Consider the following 21671-nt stretch of genomic DNA (forward strand, 5'->3'; position numbering starts at 1 on the left):
CTCAGTTGTTCTTACTTATCGAGACTGACCAACATGCGTAAGGTCCTAGTTTCCACTACCCAGCACTGAAAATACATATATGGTATTGCTTTGTGTGGTAATTTCTAGAATTTACATAAGTAGTGTCAAGTATATATACTATTTTGTTACTGGCATTGGCTCCTCTACATGCAGACATGTGAAAAATAAGCAGATGGATCGCCACTTGTTTGTACCTGCATGAATACATTAGTTTATACACTTTATTTTATTGGTCTTTTTGAGACAGGGTCTCCCTATAGCCCCAGCTGTCCTGGAACTCACTATATAGACCAGACTGGCCTCGAACTCACAGAGATCCACCTGCCTCTGCCTCCCAAGTGCTGGGACTAAAGGTGTGCGCCACCACGCCCGGCAGTTTATCCACTTTAAAGAAACCAACCTCCCCTCAAAATGCTGGGCTCATGATGGTGCACTCCTATACAGTAATCCCAACACTCAGGGGACTGAAGCAGGAAGGTTGCTGTGAGTTCAAAGTCAGCCTGAGCTACAGAATGAGACACTGTCTCAAAAAATAAAATAATAATTTAAAGAGGGCTAATGTTCTTTCCAGACCACACCCTTTGAGTCTGTAGAAGCAGGCACAGCGCTGGGACAGATGAGCACACGGTCTAACTTGCTGAACACTGAGCAGTATGCTATAGGAAAAAAGGGGGCTGCCCCCTACTTTCCCATTGAGTGGCTTCAGACCTCTCCTCAAAGAACCTGTCCCACCCAAAGAACCCACCCAACCACCCCAGGCCCTTCCCTGGGGCCCAGCCTTTCTTGCCCTATTATCCTATTAGCTGTGTTGCTTGTTTGCACCAGAAGTTCCCAGCTGCCAGCCACCAAGTTATCACATACTTCCAGTTGCCTAAGAGTGCTGCAGAACAGTTCTGGACACCATGATGACACTCCAGATGACTTTGGGTTCATTATAATCCCATAATCATAAAAAAAAAAAAAAAACACCCACCAATGCAAGGTCAGATCCAACCATGCTCAAATTAGGGAAGAAAAGTGGCCTCCTGATCTCAGGAAATCTCCTCCCTTCCCATGCAAGGTTCTGATGACAGCATTCTTATCACATCCCACTATAACCCAGCCCTAGTGAAAATCCACTCTAGGAGAGACGGTACCTTTAGAGGTCAAGTGTCCCTTCCCCCATCAAATCACATTTCTTGCCTGCTACTAGAAATGCTTAGTTATCTGTGAATGGTGCCGAGTAGGAAAAGAACCTGAGATTTGTAACAGCTCCAGGTTCACTTTAGCTCATGACTTTGGGTTCATTATAATCCCATAATAAAAAAAAAAAAAAACACCCACCAATGCAAGGTCAGATCCAACCATGCTCAAATTAGGGAAGAAAAGTGGCCTCCTGATCTCAGGAAATCTCCTCCCTTCCCATGCAAGGTTCTGATGACAGCATTCTTATCACATCCCACTATAACCCAGCCCTAGTGAAAATCCACTCTAGGAGAGACGGTACCTTTAGAGGTCAAGTGTCCCTTCCCCCATCAAATCACATTTCTTGCCTGCTACTAGAAATGCTTAGTTATCTGTGAATGGTGCCGAGTAGGAAAAGAACCTGAGATTTGTAACAGCTCCAGGTTCACTTTAGCTCCCCTAAAGTGGCTTCACTTGGCCACAGAAATAGCTGGAAAGGAACTCTGTGGAGGTCTGATCTAGATAACCCTCTGGAAGAGGCTGTGCCCAGCAGTGAAACCTTCACTTCCTCTGTTCACTGCAAGTTCCCAACCACAAGTGTCAAAGCAGAGAAGGCAGGCAGCACACAACCCAGGCAGCTGCAGCCGGAGCATCAGCCCAGCCATGTACCCTGAGGTAAGTTCTGCTGCCCAGCCAGACAGATTATAGCTCTGAGTGGCCATCCCAGGGTACTAGGTACAAGCCAGGTACGGCCCATAGCCAAGGGCACCAGAAAGCCAAGTAACCAGCCTGAAGTGGCAGAGGTTATGTTAGGTGCACTACAGGGAATTGGAAACCCAGCCTGGCCACTGACCACAGGCCAGTTCTCCTCCCTCTGTGGCTTGGGTGCCACATCTGATCGTGCAAAGTGGAGGGGGCTTATAGAGGCTCAACCTTGCTGATCTCTAGTTCTGGAGTGGTTTGGGTTGGGGTGAAGGGGAAAGAAGATTGCTACTACCTAGGTATACTGGCACATTTCTATCTATAATCTCAGCTACTTGGAAGCCAGAGGCAGGAGGCTTACTTGAGCCCAGGAGTTTGAGACCAGACTGGCCATCATGGGAAGACCCCATCTCAAGAAACTCCTACTAGAGTTTGGGTGGGGAGTTCAGTGGATTCCTAAACGGTTGTACAAGCCTCTGTATAGGGGAGGGGAAGTAGGCTTAGTGTATAGGTGGGTGCATAGTGATTTACAGAAAAGCTCCATGAGAGGCTGGAAGTCAGGGTCCCCAGATAAGGTCTGAAGAGGGAAATGACTGGGAAATGGGAGTAGGAGGAGGCGCCTGGGGAAGCAGGTGGTTAATCCAGGCCCTGCCACAGCTTTGAGACCAACGAGCCATGAAAAGTAGAGGTGAAGGGAAAAAGAAAAGCTTCTGGAAGGCTCTGGAACCTAGACGAAAGCTCCTCCCCCTGTCAAAGATCCCTGGCCTATGTGATAGCCCAGAAGGGCAAGTGTGAAGGGAAGCCACCATCCCAGGCTGGGCAGATGGGGTTCAGGAGGATGGGCCCCGAAGAAAGGAAGTGACAGTCCAGTCCGGGGAGAAACACTCAGCAGACTAAGTGACAAGTCACAAAGGGGCAGGACGGTTGCTAGGCCTTAACGAAGGATGGCTTCCTTTCCTTTCCTCCCTTCTTCGGCAGGTTAGTGAACACCAAGTGCTAGACGCCTCTTACTTGGCCTCTCTTCTGGAAAACAGTACTTCTTCCTACGATTATGAGGAAAATGAGAGCGACTTAAACTCCCTGCCCTGTCCACAGGACTTCAGCCTGAACTTTGACAGAGCCTTCCTACCGGCCCTCTACAGCCTCCTTTTTCTCTTGGGGCTTCTAGGCAATGGGGCTGTGGCGGCTGTGCTACTGAGCCAGCGTGCAGCCCTGAGCAGTACAGACACATTCCTGCTCCACCTGGCCGTGGCAGATGCACTGCTGGTGCTGACGCTCCCACTGTGGGCAGTGGACGCTGCCATCCAGTGGATCTTCGGCTCTAGCCTCTGCAAAGTGGCAGGTGCCCTCTTCAACATCAACTTCTATGCGGGAGCCCTCTTGCTGGCCTGCATCAGCTTCGACCGCTACTTGAGCATAGTGCATGCCACCCAGCTCTACCGCCGGGGCCTCCGGGCACACGTAGCCCTCACCTGCATAGCTGTTTGGGGCCTCTGTTTGCTCTTTGCCCTCCCAGACTTCATCTTTCTGTCAGCCAGTTATGATCAGCGCCTCAATGCTACCCACTGCCAGTACAACTTCCCACAGGTGGGCCGCACAGCTCTGCGTGTACTGCAGCTGGTGGCTGGTTTCCTGCTGCCCCTGCTGGTCATGACCTACTGCTATGCCCGTATCCTGGCTGTGCTGCTGGTCTCCAGAGGCCAGCGGCGCTTTCGGGCTATGCGGCTAGTGGTGGTGGTGGTAGTGGCCTTTGCTGTCTGTTGGACCCCCTATCACTTGGTGGTACTAGTAGACATCCTCATGGATATGGGGGCTTTGGCCCGCAACTGTGGCCGAGAAAGCCACGTGGATGTGGCCAAGTCAGTCACCTCGGGCATGGGCTACATGCACTGCTGCCTCAACCCACTGCTTTATGCCTTTGTGGGGGTCAAGTTCAGAGAGCAAATGTGGATGTTGCTCATGCGCCTGGGTGGATCTGACCAGAGGGGGCTGCAGAGGCAGGCGTCATCTTCCCGTAGAGATTCATCCTGGTCTGAGACCACAGAGGCCTCCTACTTGGGCTTATAAGTCTGGAATGAGGGCTTCAGCCTGGCTCCCCTTGTGCTCCAGATTTCAACCCCCATTGTGTCTGGGCTGGCTCTGGCTCTCCCATAACCTTGGCCCCTAGGACTCACTGGCAGCTCTGGCACCTCCAGCTCTCCTGAGAACCATTTCCTAGCAATGGGGGCAACATCATTATTGCTCCTTAGCTGCCAAGTCCCATCTTGCTAGCTCAGAGTGGGCTGCCTGAAGCCCTACTACCTTTCCAACTCAGCAAGTAAAATTCAGCCCTCCCTATGGGAAGGGAGTTTGAGGCAAACAGCATAGGGAGACAGGCTCTAACTGAGCACTGACAATGGCTGTGGTCCATAACATCTCAGTATTTGCCCACTTTTATGTCTAAAACCCTGCTTAAATTTTTCAATAAACAAGCTGAGAACCAGGGTGTTGCAGTCATCATTCAGGCCAGCCCTCACCGGGCTTAGGAGTTCATTTCCTGATTCTACCCTCCTGGTTGCCTAGTCCTGGATCTGTCTCCCTGTCCTCCTGGGTTCTTCTCTGCCCCCTGCTGGCCCCCGGTTGCCTGGTGGAGCTGCTGAATACCCTGATGGCTTGGGTGGTGGCAGTGAGCAGTTAAGCAGCTGGCTCGGCACACTCTGGGGAACGGTACAACATATGTGAATAAGCCTTTGTTCTTCCTGCACACCAGCAGCTCAACCCAGTTAGAAAGGAGTGGTAAGATCTAGCAAATAGCAGGCAATCTTCAGCACATGCCAAGGCCAGGGCTGAGCAGGAAGGCAGGAGCCATCTGGGGAGGCTTTGTGGAGACTAACCAGCAAGTGGCATTTCCAAGTAAATGAGAAGAAAGGAGTATTTAATTTCTAGGCAGAAGGTAGGACAGTAGCAGAGGTGCAATAGCTGAAAATAGCAATGTTTTGGGGGGAGGGATCAGAAGAGGTGTCAGCTAGTTGGAGTTAAGGGTTTGGACAGGAGGAAGGACTGAAGATGAGACTGCAGGCCAGTATGGGATAAGGTAATGGGATCACAAAAGGCTGCGTAATTTGGGTGACGTGGGCTGTTACTGGGGAAATGGGCTTGTGAAAAAGCAACGGTGGGGCTGGAGCGATGGTTCGGTGGACAAGAACACTTGCACAAATATGAAGACCCAAGTTCCAACCAGTAGCACCTATGTAAAAAGCCTATAACCCCAACACTGGCGGCAGGTTGTCTGGCTGCCAGCCTGCAGTGGAGCTGAGGAAGCGAGCTCCAGGTTCAGTGAGATACCATCTCAAGGGAATAAGGCAGAAAGCAATAGAAGGGGGCACCCAACATCCTCCTCTGTCCCTTGCACACCTGCACACACACACACACACACACACACACACACACACACACACCAAAACAAAAAACAAACAAACAAAAAAGACAATAGGGCCTGATGACTTACTAGCAGTCATTATCATGCAGCCCACCAGGAGGTGGGCAGCAGGGAACATTTATTTTTTTTTAATGGCTAGTGCTGAGTAGAAAAAATAAACAAATTTTCTGAAAAGGGCAGGTAACAAAGCTACTGAGTTAAGGCAGAGGGTGAAGGGGACCACTGCACTGTCAGTTTCTCTTAGTGAAGTCAGAGATGTGTCATGACCGAGTCTGACATGCTGGGCCTTGATAAAGTTGCAGACATGCTGGAGGCTGGGAGAAAAGGAGAACTCTGGAAGCTTTTGTAAAATGAGGAAAATGTCAAAATAATGTATCTTGACTATAAAAACTATCAGTAATGGTAGACTGGTTAAGATAAGCATTATTTGTGGCAGGCCAAAGAAAATGGGCCCTTCAAGATATCCATGTTTCAATCCCCAGAGTTTGTGATTAGGTTACCTTACATGACAAAAGGGAAGAGGCAGGTAGGTGGTACGCACCTGTAATTCCAGCACTTGGGAGGCTGAGGCAAGGCTAGCTTGGATGACATAGTAAATTTGAGACTAGCCTAGGCTATGTAAGGAGACCCCTGTCTCAAAGAAGCAAACAGCTGGGTGTGTTGTCACACACCTATAATCTCAGCACTTGGGAGGCAGAGACAGGAGAATCTCTATGAGTTCAAAGCCAGCTTGGTCTACCTAACAAGTTCAGGCCAGTCAGGGCTATATATTAAAACCTTGTCGAAATAAAACCAAGCAAGCTCCAGGTGTGGTGGTGCAGGCCTTTAATCCCAGCACTCAGGAGGGAGAAGAAGACAGATTTCTGTGAGCTCAAGGCCACCTTGGTCTACATAGCGAGTTCTGAGCCAGTTGGGAAAATGGGGAGACTCTGTCTCAAAAAGACAAAAAAAAACCCAAAACAAAACAAAAAACAAAAACCACCATGACAAAAGGGATTAGAGGCTGCTAATTTGTCAATCAACTGGTGCTACATACCTGTAATCTCCAGTGGTTGGGAGGCAGAGGAAGGAAAATCAGGAGTTTATGACCTGGCTTGGCAATCTATAAACATTTCAAGGTCAGGGCCAGGCAAGATGGCTCGATGAATAAGGGTGCTTGTCACCAAGCCCAACAACCTGAGTTCAATCCCCAGTACCCACATGGTGGTATATGGAAGAAGAGAACTGACTCCCACAAGTCCTGTGGTCTACACTTGTAGGCCATAGCACAAACCACAAACATGCCCTTTCCCCCCAAATTAAATAAATGAATGTAATACAAAACAAGGGGGGCTGGAGAGATGGCTCAGAGATTAAGAGCACCGGCTGCTCTTGCAGAGGACCCAGGTTTGGTTCCCAGCACCCACATGGTGGCTAACAACTGTCCATAACTCCAGTTCCAGGGGATCTGACACCCTGCTCTGACTTCCACGGGCATTGCATGATATGGGTGCATTTACATACATTCAGGCAATACACTCATACACATAAAATAAAAATACTAAAATATTTTTCAAAAAACCAGAAAGTTCAGGGCTATATGAGACACTGTCTCAAAAAAACTACTAATAGAGCCTGCTGTTGTGGTGCACATCTTTGATCCCTGCCTCTGGCGATCTCAGAGGCAGGCAGATTTCTCTGAGATTGAGGCCAGCCTGGTCTACATAGGGAGACCCTGTCTCACAAAATAAAAAACCCTAAAATAATAATAATAATAACAGCAATAATAATCAGGCTGAAGAGACAGCTCAGTTGGTAAAGTTCTTGCCATATAAGCAGGAGGACCTGAGTTTGATCCCTAGCAGCCGCATAAAAAGCTGGGCACAGTATTGTGCTTTTGTATTCTCAAAGCTAGGGAGGTGGAGACAGGAAGATCGTAGGCACTTGCTGGCCAGCCAGCCTAGCCTAATTAAGAGAACCCTAGGTTCACATGAGAAATCCTGTATTTTTTTTTTAAAAAAAAAGGCGGACAGCTCCTGAGAATTATAGCCAAGGTTTACTGTTGGCCTCTAGCTGTACACATACACATGTCCACCTACCTATACATATGTGTGTAAAAAGAAGATTCCCCTAGATCATCTAGGTGGACCCAGTGTCATCTTAAGAGTCTATGAAAGTGAAGGAAGAAGCAGAAAAGGAGAAGGGATAAGAGGAAGAGATGCAGCCGGGCATGGTGGCACATGCATGCCTGTAATACCAGCATTCAGGAGGCAGAGATAGGCAGATCTCTGTGAGTTTGAGGCCAGCCTGGTCTACATAGCGAGTTCCAGGTCAGCTGGGGCTATAGGGAGACCCCATCTCAAAAAGACGAAAAAAAAAAAAAAAAAAGGAAGAGATGCTATTTTTGAAGAGGCTATGAACCAGGGACTGTGAGACCTTTGGGCTTTGGGAACCTGAAAAGACAAAGAAGGGGGTCTCCAGAAACAAAGGTCCTGTGGATACTTTGATCATAGCCCAGGGTGGCTCATCTTAGGCTTCTGACCTCTAGAACTGTAAGATGATGTATTTGTGTTGCTCCAAGCCACTAAGTTTGTGGTGATTCATTGTGGCAACAAAGAACACAATGTTGGGTATAATCCACACCCTGGACAGGGATAGAGTCTGTTGAGGCACGTATGGACAGTCACAAAAATAAGAGAAACAAGAAGCAAGATAAACATCTGTTTTCTGAATAATTACATGGCTTAGACAGCACCACTCAATGTCATGCACAGCTGGAATGAATGAAACAGTGGCTTTTCATATATAGGTAGGTGTTAATAGGTCAAACTTCAGCCCTAGTTTACAAATTAATTCTCTTTCCAACAACATTCTCATTTTCTCATCTCCCCCTCAGGAAAACTCTTTTCCTTCTGTGTTTTGTTCCACATGTTAAAACTATGTAGTCAAAGTTAAGATCCAAGATACACCCGAAGGGTTTCAAGTGCTGTTAAGGGCTAAGTACTTAGCAATAGAACTCTTAAGAATAAACATTAATAACAAATTAGAAAACAAATTTATGTTTTTTCAAATGTCTTGGCTTTACAGAAACAGTTTTCTAAAACCTCCTCCCAGTAAAGGATTTGGCTCACATGAATACAGTACAGGACAATCTTAAGGATCTTTCTTTTGTTTACTGGCAAAATAATTCTTGCTGAGTTTTTTCATCACATCCCCATGGCTGATTCCTGCTGTCTCCTTAAACACTGCTCTGTAATTCTCCTGCACGTATTTGGCAAATGGTCTCACATGGGGCACAATCGGGGTTCCATCTTTGCGAAATAATGGCAGCAACACCAGATGCCCCTTGCATCTGGCACAGATGAAGCGTTTAGTGTTCAGTGATCTGGTATAGCGGCCGACCCTAGCAAGGAAGGGGACACCACACAACAAAAGAATCAGTCACCACGCCTCAGTATCAGCTCCTTGGGCCCAAAGCAAGAATTTTCTGTGGGTTCTGAGAGAGGAGCCCCAAGCAGTGGAAGGGTCAGGCCAGCTCAAATATGGGGAGACAATGGAGGAGAACATAGAAATAGCAAGGTTCACTCCTCAAGACAGACAGACCAAACTATTAAAGAGCTTGTTGGCCCTGCCACTTGGGAGGCTGAGGCAGGAGGATCATTACAAGGTCAAAGCCTGCCTGAGCTACAGACCTAGTTCAAAGCCAGCATACAAAACCTACTGAGACCCTGTTTCAAAATAAAAACAAAAAAGAGGGCTGGTAATGTAGCTCAGGGGTAGAGTGCTTGTCTAGCATGCACGAGGCCCTCAGTTCAATCCCCAGTGCTACAAAAATAAGCAAGCAGCCACTAGAGGCTGGAGTGACAAGGGAAGTGGAAAAAGTATGAGAAGAAAGGTCTTACCTGAATTTGCACTGAGAACATTCATAATAAATCTTATAGTTAATCGCGTAGTTATGGCAACGGGTGACCTCAGGCAGCTCTGGATGTACTGCAGTACATTTTTGGGCATAGTACTGCCATAAGTGGCCATGAGAATCACGGATGCCATCGAGAAGCCAGGAGGCTGCATGGCATAGTTCATGGATCAAGGTATCCCGGATCCGATCTTGCAACAGAAATGAAAGGAAATCATCGTGAGCACTAAAATGGATTCTCTTCTAGATGTGCCACCTAACAAGCCCTTGACTTTCACCCCCACCAAATACAAAGCCATCTCACAGAGGCATACATAGGCAGCTGTGAGTATAACCCTCCTGAGATTCTAGAAGTGAAACTTACACCTAGATCAATCAAGCTGATGTTAATGGAAGAGCCTTAGGCAAACATGTCTTTTGGGAACAGCTGTAGCATGTCCATCTTTGTGTGGGGCACTGCTAGAAACACAACTGGACAGACTGGGTTTCTTCCCTCCAGGGATAAAAGTGGCCTGTGGGAGGCATTTACTATGGCCATGGGATTTAGTCACCAGAAGCTCAGGGTGAGATACAAATCTGAGCAGGGCTCTTAAAAAAATTTTTTTTAGCCAGGCATAGTGGCACATACCTTTAATCTCAGCACTCAGGAGGCAGAAGCAGGTGGATCTCTGTGAGTTCAAGGCTAGCCTGGTCTATATAGTGAATTCCAGGACAGCTGGGGCAACAGAGAGACCCTGTCCCAAAAAGACACCCCCACCCAAAAAAAAAAAAAGCTTTATAAAAAAAAAAAGAAACAAGGGGGCTGGAGAATTGGCTCAGTGGTTAAGAGCACTGGTTGTTCTTGCAGAGGACCTGGGTTCGATTCCTAGAACCCACATGGGGGCTAACAACCATCTGTATGTCTAGTTGCAAGGGACTCCAAATGCCCTCTTCTGACCTCTGCAGGCATTGCATGACATGAGTGCACTTACATAATACATGCAGGCTATATACCCATACACAAAAAATAATAAATAAAATATTTTTAAGACCTGTACTCGACAGGCACGTTGGTGCATGCCTTTAATCCTTTAACTTGGGAGGCAGAGGCAGGAGAATCTCTGTGAGTTTGAGGCCATCCTGGTCTACATAGCAAGTTCCGGGACAGCTGGGGCTACAGGGAGACCCTGACTCAAAAAAGACCAAAATTAAATTAATAAATAAATATTAAAAACTTTTTAAAAAATAAATTTTTTGTCCTATACTCTTTTTAATTTTACTCTGTTATTTTATGTGTATGACTGTATTGCCTACATGTAGGTAGGTGCACCCGTGTTATGCAATGCCCACGGAGGTCAGAAAATGGTGTCAGATCCCCTGGAACTGGAGTTATGGATGGTTGTTAACTACTATGTGGGTGCTGGGATTCAAACCTGGGTCCTATGCAAAACAGATCAGTGGTCTTAACCACTGAGCCATCTCTCAGTGGTTAAGAGAACTCAGGTTCAATTCCTAGCATCCACATGGTGACTAACAACCATTTGTCCACTTCCACAGGCATTGCACGATATGGATGCACTTACATACATGCAGGCAATACACTCATACACATAAAATAAAAATAATAAATAAAATATTTTTAAAAATTTTATTCTCTCTCTCTCTCTCTGCACATGCATACCACAGCACATTTATGAAAGTCAGAGGATCATTTGTGGGAGTCAGTTCTTTCTTTTACCATGTAGGTACCAGGAATCAAACTCAGATCAGCAGGCTTAGCAGTAAGCACCTCTACCTGCTGAGCCATCTCACTGGCTCTGAGCTGGACTCAACAACTGACTGAAATTACAATTAGGAAGGTCATTCAAGCCAGGTATAGTGGCACAAACCTGTAGTCCCAGCCCTTGGGAGGCTGAGGCAGGAGGATTACCCCAAGTTTGAGGCCAGCCTGGGTTACATAGTAAGTCCCTGTCTCAAAACAACAATAACAGAAAACAAAAAGCAAACAAAATAAAATAAAACAGTGACTCACTCCTGTAATCCTAGCACTTGGAAGGCTGATGCAGGAGTTCAAGGTCAGCTTGACTACATGGTGAGTACCAGGTCAGCCTGAGCTACAGAGCGAAAACCTGGGTTAACACCTGCTCCTTTCCACCCCCACCGCAAAAGGTCATTCAAAGTTGGGTATAGTGGCAGACACCTATAGTCCCAGCTACTCACTCAAGAAGTTGAGATAAGAGGATCGCCTGAGCCCACAGGTTCAAGATCAGCCTGGGCAACATAGTAAGACACCGTATCAGAAACAAAACTAAACCCTTGTTTCCTAAGAGTTAATAAGGTTTTCAGCTGCAATTCAATGGCCCAATATTTATATGGCATGTGTGAAGCCATGGGTGTAATGCCCAATATGGTGGGGGTGGGCATGTGGGAGAAGGTGGAAAGTGAGCAAGGACTGGATCTAGGAGAGCATGGGCTGCATTTTGAGGGCCAGTGTGAAGGGTCTGGTTGCAGCACGGGCTAGCAGTGGAATAGTGAGAGGTAAGATGGGCCATGTTATGCCAGAGCGGATTACAAAGGCCTCAAAAACCAGGCTCTGAGAAGGAAGGCAACACAGTGGTATACAAAAGACTTGAGCGGGCAGGGAGAAGAAGGAGGGGATGAGGGCCCAGATTTAGGCAAAGGCAAAGCTGGGGAAGAAAGGATTGATGACTGGCTAGAGAGGGTACCTTGATTCTTGACTACTGAGAGAATGAAAATGCTGGCTCTGGCAAGGGAAATATGCAGCCAGGCCTGGCAAGGAATCTGATATTTTGGATTCTTAGGAACGGTGAGACAGCCAATAATGATGTCCTCTAAGCACTACACCGAAGGCCTGTCTATCTAGAAATGACAGTTCGAGCTATGACAATAGGCTACCATTGTCATTTAAGGACAGAGTGCTGAGGTACAACTACCACACGCCTGAAATCACCTGGAGAATCGCAAACTTTCTGAGAAATGGCAATCTGGACATAGCGCTCCCTCTTGGGTTGCTGTCTCTCCTTAGTAGTGCACAAACCAGCAGTTTGCAGCATCTTTTTGTTCCAAGTGATCTCTATTTTCTCTGGCATCTGAGAATGAAAGGCAAATAAAAAGTATCAGAAAGCAATTCTAAAGGTTATTTATTTATTTATTTACTTTAATGGATACAGTGAGCCCACTTGAGAGTGTATATGCACCATGGGTGTACAGGAGGCTGCAAAAGCCAGAGGAGAGCTTCAGATCCCTGGAACTGGAGTTCCAGGTGGTTGGGAGCCACAATGTGACTGTTGGAACTGAACTTGGGTTCTCTGCAAGAGCAGTAAGTGCTCTTAACCACTGAGTCATCTCTTCAGTCCCCCAAAAGCAGTTCTAAGCAGATCAGAAAGTATGAACGAGTTTTTCCCCCTCTAATAAAAGATAAGAGAAACTTTCTCCCCTAGGTTCTTGGCTCTGAGTACACTGAAGAGAAATCTATTCAAATAGCATGCAAATCTAAACATCCTGGAAAGAATGAGGGCCAAGTTGAAGTTCAGGTAAGGAGAATTAATAGGACACAAGGGAGACTGTTGAGGCCACATGAATGGAGGATTTTGTGCTTGAATGCATGGAGCCAAGTCTGGAGCAGCCAAGGAGAGAAGTACAGCCTGTTAAGGTCAGCCAGCCAGAAACTTGTGCATATGTACAACTCAGAACACTTTTGGGTTCCGTTCATTTGCTGTAACGCCGCTGTCATCAGGAAGGATACCAAAGGGGGAAGAACCTTTAGGATATCAGAACTTCCCTCTGGAAAGTCTTGTCATAAGACTATAAAATCTGATTGAAAAACAAAACCAAACCCGTAATGACGTATGGCTGGTGGTTTGGCTCAGTGGTAAAGTGCTTTCCTGGCATGAGGGAAGCATGGCAAAAAAAAAAAAAAAAAAAAGTGAACAAAAAGAATGGCCAACAGGTCTCTGCCTCTTGAGTCTTCCTAATTCAGTCCATAATGCCAGGCTACTGTCAGATAAACATCTTTCAGCACTGCTTCCTGTCACGTCACATTCCCGTGCACCAGCACCTACTGATTTAAACCCCGACCTGATTCCCAAGGCCATCTGCACTTAGAAAATAAGGAGAGGTCACTATGCCCTGTTCTAGGTACTTTATGAAGAGAAATAGTTCTAACAATTGTTCAATAAAACAGTATTGTTATAGTTCTAACAATAATTCTAAACTGGTAAGTACAACTGTTTCTGTATCCAAGGATTCTATAACTTGGATTCAACCACCTACAGATCAAAAATATTTGAAAAACAACAAAAACTTATTATATAAGTACAAAACTGTCAAAAATAAATATAAATAACAAAAAATTGTATCTGTTTTGAATATGTACAGATATTCCCTTGCCATTAGTCTCTATCGAAGATTATAGTTATTTACTACATGGCATTTCCATCACATTAGGTATAAAGTAGCAGAGATGATTCTGAAGCATAGAGGAGGATGTTGCTCAGAGGACATGTTATGTAAGGGATTTAAGCATCTGTAGGTTTTGACATTTTTCAGAGGTACCAGAACCAGTTTCCTATAGGCACAGAAGGATGACTGTACTGTTACTGGCCCCACTTTACAGAACATACTGGCAAAATGGGGTTAAGGAACTTGCCCAGGTTCACACAGCTCCTTCCCATTATCCTCTCTGCCAGGTGCTCAGGCCTCAACACAGGTCCTCTCCCTCATTGCTCTACTTATTATCATCCTTCAAGAAGCAGGAACCTCACCTCTTCCTGGAAATCCTACTTTCTGACTTCTCAAGCCTTTGTGCCATTCTCACTGTGCTAACCTCCTGCTGTAATAGCCATCTGTTCCATACAGCATAACCCATAAACATTCTTTTTCACATACGCATACCTCATGTCCCTACTTAAACTAACACTTCTCCAGGACAGGAAGTATGCATGGTTGGCACAGCACCCAAGAGTGCTGACATATATAGGAGGTATTCAGTAAAAGCTTACTCATTGACTCTACCTTGCTGTCAAAGACAGTGTGGTTAAGTAGTGTGTAGATTTTATGAACCAGCTCTTCCTTGTTGCGTTTGAACTTCCTTCCAGAATATTGTTTAGATGTGACAATGTCACTCAAGAAGCATCCAGGTATTTTGCACATAGATTTCCTGCAAAGGTAAATTCAAGTGAGTTTTGAATAACTAAAAAATAAATTAAATAAATGAGGAGAATAAAGTCTAAAATTTTGTTGCTCTTTCTTTTGAGTTCCTGAGATAAGGACATTCTTTTCCAGGCTTCCATTGGTAGCGTTTCTCTTTCCTCCTGGCACATTATCAGAGGTGTGGTGCCTGGTTTCAACCTCAACAAGACTAATTTCCAGATCTCTAGCTTCAGTCTCAAGCTCTCCTTTGAAAAAATACTTCTGAATTTACAATTATCTAATGCAAACTTCCAAATGACCAACGTGAGTCTATCTGTAGCACAACAGACTCAATCAATAATCAAAATTCTGTCATAAATGGCTGAAAAATCTCAGAGACATTTGAAATTCATTTTCCCTTCCCTCACATTAACTGGACACATAGACTGGTATCTCCCTCCTATGGGCCATTCTAGCCAGCCCCTCCTTTGCAACACACCATCACCTCTCTAATTCAAGTTTCTTCTTCCCTTTTATGCCCTCATACCACATCATTCTTCTGTGTTCCTAACCACCAGACTCTTTTTCTTCTAATCCAACTATACGCCCACTTCAAGATTAATTTTGCTAGGCCACATTCCAATTAATAGTCCCCTCTAGCTTTTCACTGACCTGATATTCAAGGCCTGAATCAATGTGGTCCCAACCACTATTTCCAGCTACAACTTGCACTCTGCCCAAAATGGGCAACTCCAATATTCCCTAGACATGAACTGAATTTCCCACACTCATGTCTCATCACTGCCTCTTTCCCATGGCTTGGAGTAACATCGCTACCTTTACTGAGAACCACCAATAGTATTTTAGCATTTGCAAAGAACTTCTCTTTCACCATATTTGATCTTCACAACCACCCTTCTAAGAACTTATTACTGTTTTTACCCATCTTTATCTTCCAAACCAGGAAACTGAAGCTAGCCCAAAGGAAACAGAGACAACTCTTCTGACCCAAATATCTATCGCTGCCCCATATTTCAAGGTCTACCTCAAATGACACAAAGAATAGTATTGAGCAAAGAAATGACTAATGCCTGTAATAACTACTGACTGAGACAAAAGCTGGGTGGGTTTTTTTTTTTTTGTCTTTTTGAAGCAGGGTCTCCCTGTAGCCCCAGCTGTCCTGAACTCACTATGTAGACCAGGCTGGCCTTGAACTCACAGAGATCTGCCTGCTTCTGCCTCCCAAGTGCTGGGACTACAGGCGTGTGCCACCACGCCCAGCTTGTTTTTTTTTTAAAAGAGATAGTATCTTGTTGTGTAACCCAGGCTGGCCTCAAACTCATGGCAATCTTCCTGCCTCAGCAACCAATTGCTGGGATTACAGACATGTGCCACCACATATGGCCATGGCTTTTTTGAAATCATGAATAGAACAATCTACAGTCAGAAAGACGTGACCACAGAGCTAAAGACAGTTTCTGACTCTATGGGATCCTGAGACTGAGATTTTGCCAGAACACCTCTTTTTTAAAAAATACTTTATTATTTTTATTTTTGTGTGTATGAGAGTATTGCCTGCATGTAAGTGTACCTCTGTCATGCAATGCCCTCAGAGATCAGAAGAGGGCGTTTAGGTTCCCTGGAACTAGAGTTACAGACAGTTGCTAGCCACCATGTGGGAGCTGGGGATCAAACCCAAGTCCTCTTCAAGAGCAGGTAGTGCTCTTAACCGATGAGCCATCTTTCCAGCCCAAGAACACTTAACTCTTAAATTGCAAAATAAACCCCGTGTAAGGAGACTGGGATGGGGAGAAAGCAAGTAATGATAAAACAAAGGAAGCTACTGCAGGGCTCTTCATCCCCAAACCTGGTATGGGATGTGAGAGTGATCTAGCTGTGACATCTGTCAATCCCATTGATCTCCAGGACTGATAGGCTGGTCTGGCTGGGTAGACGGGTATCCCTTTCCTTCTTTACCACTGGGTTTGAGTCTCTCCTAACGCTGGGCGCTTGGTTGAAGAGGATGACCTTCCCCAACAAAGAAGAACCTTTGACAGTCAAGGGTGTATGAGTGTCTGCACTCCCCCGCTAGACCCACCAAACCTGACTCAGATGACTTAAAACATTTTTGCTTCCAGTTACCTAATGTCACAAGAAAATACGTATCAGAAATGCAGCAGATGAAAACCTGGACCATCTGCCAGATTCAGCAGAGAAGAGACCTCAGTGCATACTTAGGGAGAAGCTGGCCTTGGGGCTTAGCAAACTTCACCTCAAGGCCTGTGCATTTCACTGCAGGCTGAGTACCCTATATTAAAGGACCCAACAAGACTCCAGATTGGGTGTATCAGACACCATGACCAGCAAGCAGCCTACATAGGAACTATCCTAAGCACGAGAAGCTCCAGAGTAACAACGAAAGTACAAGACAAAAGAGGTGTAAGTCTTAAAAGGCTAGTCTCCTTCAGATGAGGGATAGTGACAAGGACACCAACAGGCAGCTTCTCCTTCCTTCTGCCAGTGTCTAGCAAAGCACCTGGGCAGTCTGTAAGACACCCCATCCCTATAAGCAAAGCAGCTTAAATATATAGCTAGGAATTCAGAGATGATATTTTACTGAGAGGGGGCCATTTGAGATAGCACATGGTGAGCTTCCCCAACCATCTCAGCCAGCAAAAAGCACAGGGACGCAGAGCCTTTCTCTCAGATCCAAGCTGAATTTTTTGGCCCCAATGACATACCACTGACATGCCATACTCTTTTCCCTTACCCTCCCTTAAGATTAAAAAAAATTGTTCCCAAAATACAAGTTAAAAGATATCATTCAGGCTTAGGGTGTAGTTCAGTGATAGAGCACTTGCACATTGTGCACAAGGCCTTGGTTCCATCCTTGGCACCACAAGAATAAAAACAAAAACAAAATGCACACACAAAACATATGGTTCTTCAAATATATTCCTTCTCTTATAAGATAATTCAGGTTTAAGTATGTATTACTCCTGAATGGAAGTAAAAACAGAGTTAAAATTAAAAATCACATTTTAAGGGAAAATGTGAGTTCTTGGAATCTAAATGAAAAAAATGTATTGGCTCTTTTTTTATTATTTTTAGTTTATGCCTATGAGTGTATTGCCTGCATGTTTGTAAGTACACCCGTGTCGTACAATGCCTGAAGAGGTCAGAAGAGGGTGTTGAATTCCCCTGGAACTGGAGTTACGGACAGTTGCTAGCCACCACATGGGTGCTGGGAATGAAACTCCAGTCCTCTGAAAGAGCAATCAGTGCTCTTAAGCACTATGCCATCTCTCAGACTCTTGACTTTTTTGAGGCAGGGTCTCACTATATAGACCAGGCTGGCCTCCAACTCACAGAGGTCTGCCTGCTCTGCCTCCCAAGTGCTGGGATTAAAGTTGTGTACTACCACACCCAGCTATATTGACTTTTGCTTTAAGTTTTAAGATGTCTATGGCAGAAGTGATTCCTTGTTTTCGATAGGTATATACAGATTAATAAAAATTAAAGAACACAGGCCAGGAATGATGGTGCACACCCTTAATTCCAGCACCAGTAAAGCAGAGGCAGGTGAATCTCTTGAGTTCAAGGCCAGTTTAATATACATAACAAGTTCCAGGCCAGCTTGGATTACAGGGAGACCTTGTCTCAAAAATACAAAACATAAAAAAATGAGCTCTTAAGCATCTATATTTTCATCCTAACAGGTTTTTGTTTTCCTCCTAAAGCAGGGTTTCCTCCTAACATTTAAGATTTGAAAAATCACAAGGCATTTTTGGTGTGGCTCAAGAGTGCTTGCCAGCAAGTTCAAGGTCAAGGGTTCCATCCCCAACACTGCCAAACAAAACACAAGACATGACACAACACAACACACACAGTATTAAGAGGAATTGTGTTTATGCAAAGCACTAGAAAAACCTGGAAGACACTCTTAACCACCCTCTTCTTCCAGATCAGAATATATCTGGCTCTGATTTCTCACCATCTCCATTGTGATGGCCTATTTTGTTGTTTTTTGAGACAGAGTCTCAAGTAGCTTAAGCTGGCCTTGAGCTTGGTATGCAGAGGCTGGCCTTGAACTCCTGGTGCTCCTGCCTCTGTCTCCTGACTGCTGGGATTACACGTAAATACCACCACACCCAGCTGTGTTGGCCTTGTTTAAGCACAAACTGGTGGCCACCAGGCTGTGTCTAGCCTGAAAAAAAGTGTTTGTTAGGCTACACATCTTTCTTTGACCTGCATTTAAGGACAAAAGCAAACTTCAGAGGCCAAAGCTGCTATCAGGGTTGGAGGAACAGCTCTACCAAGTAACTGCCAAGATTTTAGCAGGAAGAGGCTAGGGGAAGAGGAGCCAACAGGGTGACCTCATCACTCTGCATGTGCGAAAACTTCCACTTAGGGTCAGAAACCTGGCATCCTCCATCCAATCAGACTTTTCCATCCCCTTGAAGAACCTTCCCCTTAATACCCAGTGGACTGCTGAACATTCAAAAATGATGTGCTATCTATCCCCATACAATTGAGCGTGAGTACATACCCAGTCTTGGACTTTTCAACTTTTGCTGCAATGGGTTTCTTCTGGGAAGGCTTCTGCTTTTTTCGTTCACTAGCAACTGAAAGGATAATAGTTGATTTGTACCCTGAAAATTGGTATCATCAAGCAGCTGACAGAAAGGGAAGGCCAAGAAACTTTAACAGTCAAGTACAGGACACATCTATCAATAAAACTGTGGGAAGGCTGTATACTGGGGCCTTCCGAGAGATTCCACCTAGGGGAATCACCAACAACCAGCAATGTGAGCAGAGTAATATTTGTTCCAGGAACAAAGAACTGTCACAGGGTTCTTGGAAGCTAAGTTGCATGAGCAACTAAGGTGAGTACAGTCTAAGGAATGGTCTGGTGTATCCCATGTCCCCAGCAGCACCTTCACCCAATTTGCAAGTCAGTCCTTTCTACCTTCCTCTAGTACCCACAATGCCAATAACTCTAGCCAGAGACTTAGGAACCAATAGTTAGTGTCACTCATTTATTTAACAAATTTATTTAACATCTGTTACATGCCAGTCATGAGGCTAGAGCTTCAAAGAAATCACAAAGAATCCTCCTATGAACAGGTTACTAAGGGGATAAATTTAGCAACATGTTACAACACTTGAAAACAGAAACTCTAGAGCTTTGGGAACCTAGGAGGGAGGAGCCATACGAACTTATGGCTGCACAAAGGAACTGACAATTAGCCAAAATCCTGGGGGCACAGAATATCCTCAGGACAGATTCAGAGGAAAAGTACTCCAGGGAAGTTGAACAGCAACTGCTAATATATGGGGGCATGAAAAGACAGACATAGGTGCCCCCACCCCATTTAGAGCAAGATCCTTTTCACTTGCTTAGCTGTGCCCTTTTGCCTTTAGGCTCAGGGTTGGCAGGCAGAACAGGCTGGCCCAATGACATGGGCACATCAAGAGGAAAAGGCTCGGCAGGCACGCTTGGCTGGCAGGGCACACTCCGACGTTTCAGATGTGGCTTACCAGACAGCATACATGTATTTTTGCTTTTTCCCTTCCTTTTCTTTGGTTGCACAGATGCAGTCATCCCTCCGGTTGACTTTTGGGCTTTAATGCTTTTCTTCTTGAGCTCAGGATTACTTAGTGGCTCGCCAGGATTTTCACCAAGAACCAATTTCTCGCCAGCACTATCAGGTGAAGAAACGATAACACATTCCTCCACATCTTCTTCAGAAGAAATTTGGTACCATTCAGGGGATTCGCCTCCTTTGAGCTCAGAACCCTTGAAATTGGTTTTGTCATTATCATCATCAATCACAATAACCGCTGAAGGCTTCTGGATGCTGGGTTTATCATCAGTGTCAAAAATCTCAAGCTTACCAGAAGCTTCATCTGAAATTCAAGAGACACAATCATCTATAAACATATTCCTTCTACCCCTCTGTACACACAAGACATCAGTAGCTTATTGAGCACAAATTTAAAACTGGTTTCGGGGACTGGAGAGATGGCTCAGCGGTTAAGAGCACTGGCTGTTCTTGCAGAAGACCTGAGTTTGAATCCCAGCACCCACCTGGCAGCTAAGAACTGTCCATAACTCCAGTCCAAGGGGATCCAATGCCCTCTTCTGTCCTCCATGGGCACTGCATGACATGGGGGCACTTACACACATGCAGACATAACACTCATACACATAAAATTTAAGAGGAAAAACTGGTTTGGACATTATGAACTGTAGTTAAGAACCATAGTTAGGGGTTGGAGAGATGGCTCAGTGGTTAAGAGCACTGGCTGTTCTTCCAGAGGACCTGGGTTCAGTTCCTACATGGTGACTAACAACCATCCATAACTCTAGTTCCAGGGTATCTGATGCCCTCTCCTGACCTTCGAGGGCATTGCATGAACAGGTACACTTATGTACATGTATGTAAACCACTCATACACATAAAATAAAAATAAAAGAATGTTTAACCGGGTGTGGTGGCACACGCCTTCAATCCTAGGACTCAGGAGGCAGAGGCAGGCGGATCTCTGAGTTCAAGGCCAGCCTGGTCTACATAGTGAGTTCTAGGACACCTGGGGCTACAGGAAGCCCCTGTCTCAAAAAATAAATAAATAAGTAATTAAATGTTTAAAACGAATCATAGTTACTTTAGATTGCTGTCCTTATACCTTGTATTTTACTGACAGCAATGACAGATAAACTAGTAAGGAAAGTATAATGCTCATTTTAAAATCACATTGTCTAAACACTGTGATATACTTGCTCATTGGCTCCCAAACACAGACCTGCTAACTTGGATATTTCCACTAGTCCATACAAAAATAAGGGAAACCGCAATAAAATGGTATTTCATCTACATCAAGTTAAACTTCCCTAATTTAGAAAACTGTTCTTTAGTTGGTCATTATAGACTGGCTGAGTTTTTGGTGTGCTCTATCTCACATAATGCTGCAGGCAGCACATTGGTAGTTAGCACTGTTTACACTGTTAAGTTCCCGCACCCTAGTCTCCACCAAGTTGGAGAAGGCAGAGCCCGGGCCTCTTATTCTTCTCTTCGTCCTTGTCATTCCCACCTACAATGGAGGAAGACAGAGAAAGAGGGAGCAGCAGAGGTGCAGACGTCTCCCATCCGCTTCCTCTGTGGAGTTCTAGGCAGATAAGAACTCTACTCAGGGGGACACCCAAGGTCTAAGGCAGCAGAAGAGTTGCAGCTATGTTAGAAAATGGATCAGAGGTGTAGGGAATCCAGCCATAGCCACATCCAACACATAAAGAGAAAAGAAATGGTGGCACTGGCTACTAAGCAATCACAAACTGGA

The 21671-nt window shown here is 45.3% G+C and overlaps 2 protein-coding genes across 2 annotated transcripts; one reads left to right on the top strand and one right to left on the bottom strand.

The window, feature by feature from the left end:
* Positions 1 to 1806: 1806 nt before the first annotated feature.
* On the top strand, positions 1807 to 4301 carry Cxcr3 (C-X-C motif chemokine receptor 3). The gene is made up of 2 exons (XM_017794964.2): positions 1807 to 1860; positions 2866 to 4301. Exons 1-2 carry the CDS (start codon positions 1849 to 1851, stop codon positions 3952 to 3954), a joined length of 1101 nt encoding a protein of 366 aa, XP_017650453.1. The 5' UTR covers positions 1807 to 1848; the 3' UTR covers positions 3955 to 4301.
* Positions 4302 to 8083: 3782 nt separating this feature from the next.
* Positions 8084 to 21419, bottom strand: Gcna (germ cell nuclear acidic peptidase). The gene is made up of 7 exons (XM_017794961.1): positions 21314 to 21419; positions 19872 to 20240; positions 18880 to 18955; positions 14214 to 14358; positions 12151 to 12289; positions 9187 to 9391; positions 8084 to 8687 (listed from the first exon to the last, which is right to left on the bottom strand). The coding sequence occupies exons 1-7, from the start codon at positions 21417 to 21419 to the stop codon at positions 8438 to 8440; spliced, it is 1290 nt and encodes a 429-aa protein (XP_017650450.1). The 3' UTR covers positions 8084 to 8437.
* Positions 21420 to 21671: the final 252 nt, after the last annotated feature.

This window comes from Nannospalax galili, unplaced genomic scaffold (genome assembly GCF_000622305.1).
Source record: "Nannospalax galili isolate Female #2095 unplaced genomic scaffold, S.galili_v1.0 scaffold747, whole genome shotgun sequence".
Lineage (NCBI taxonomy): Eukaryota > Metazoa > Chordata > Mammalia > Rodentia > Spalacidae > Nannospalax > Nannospalax galili.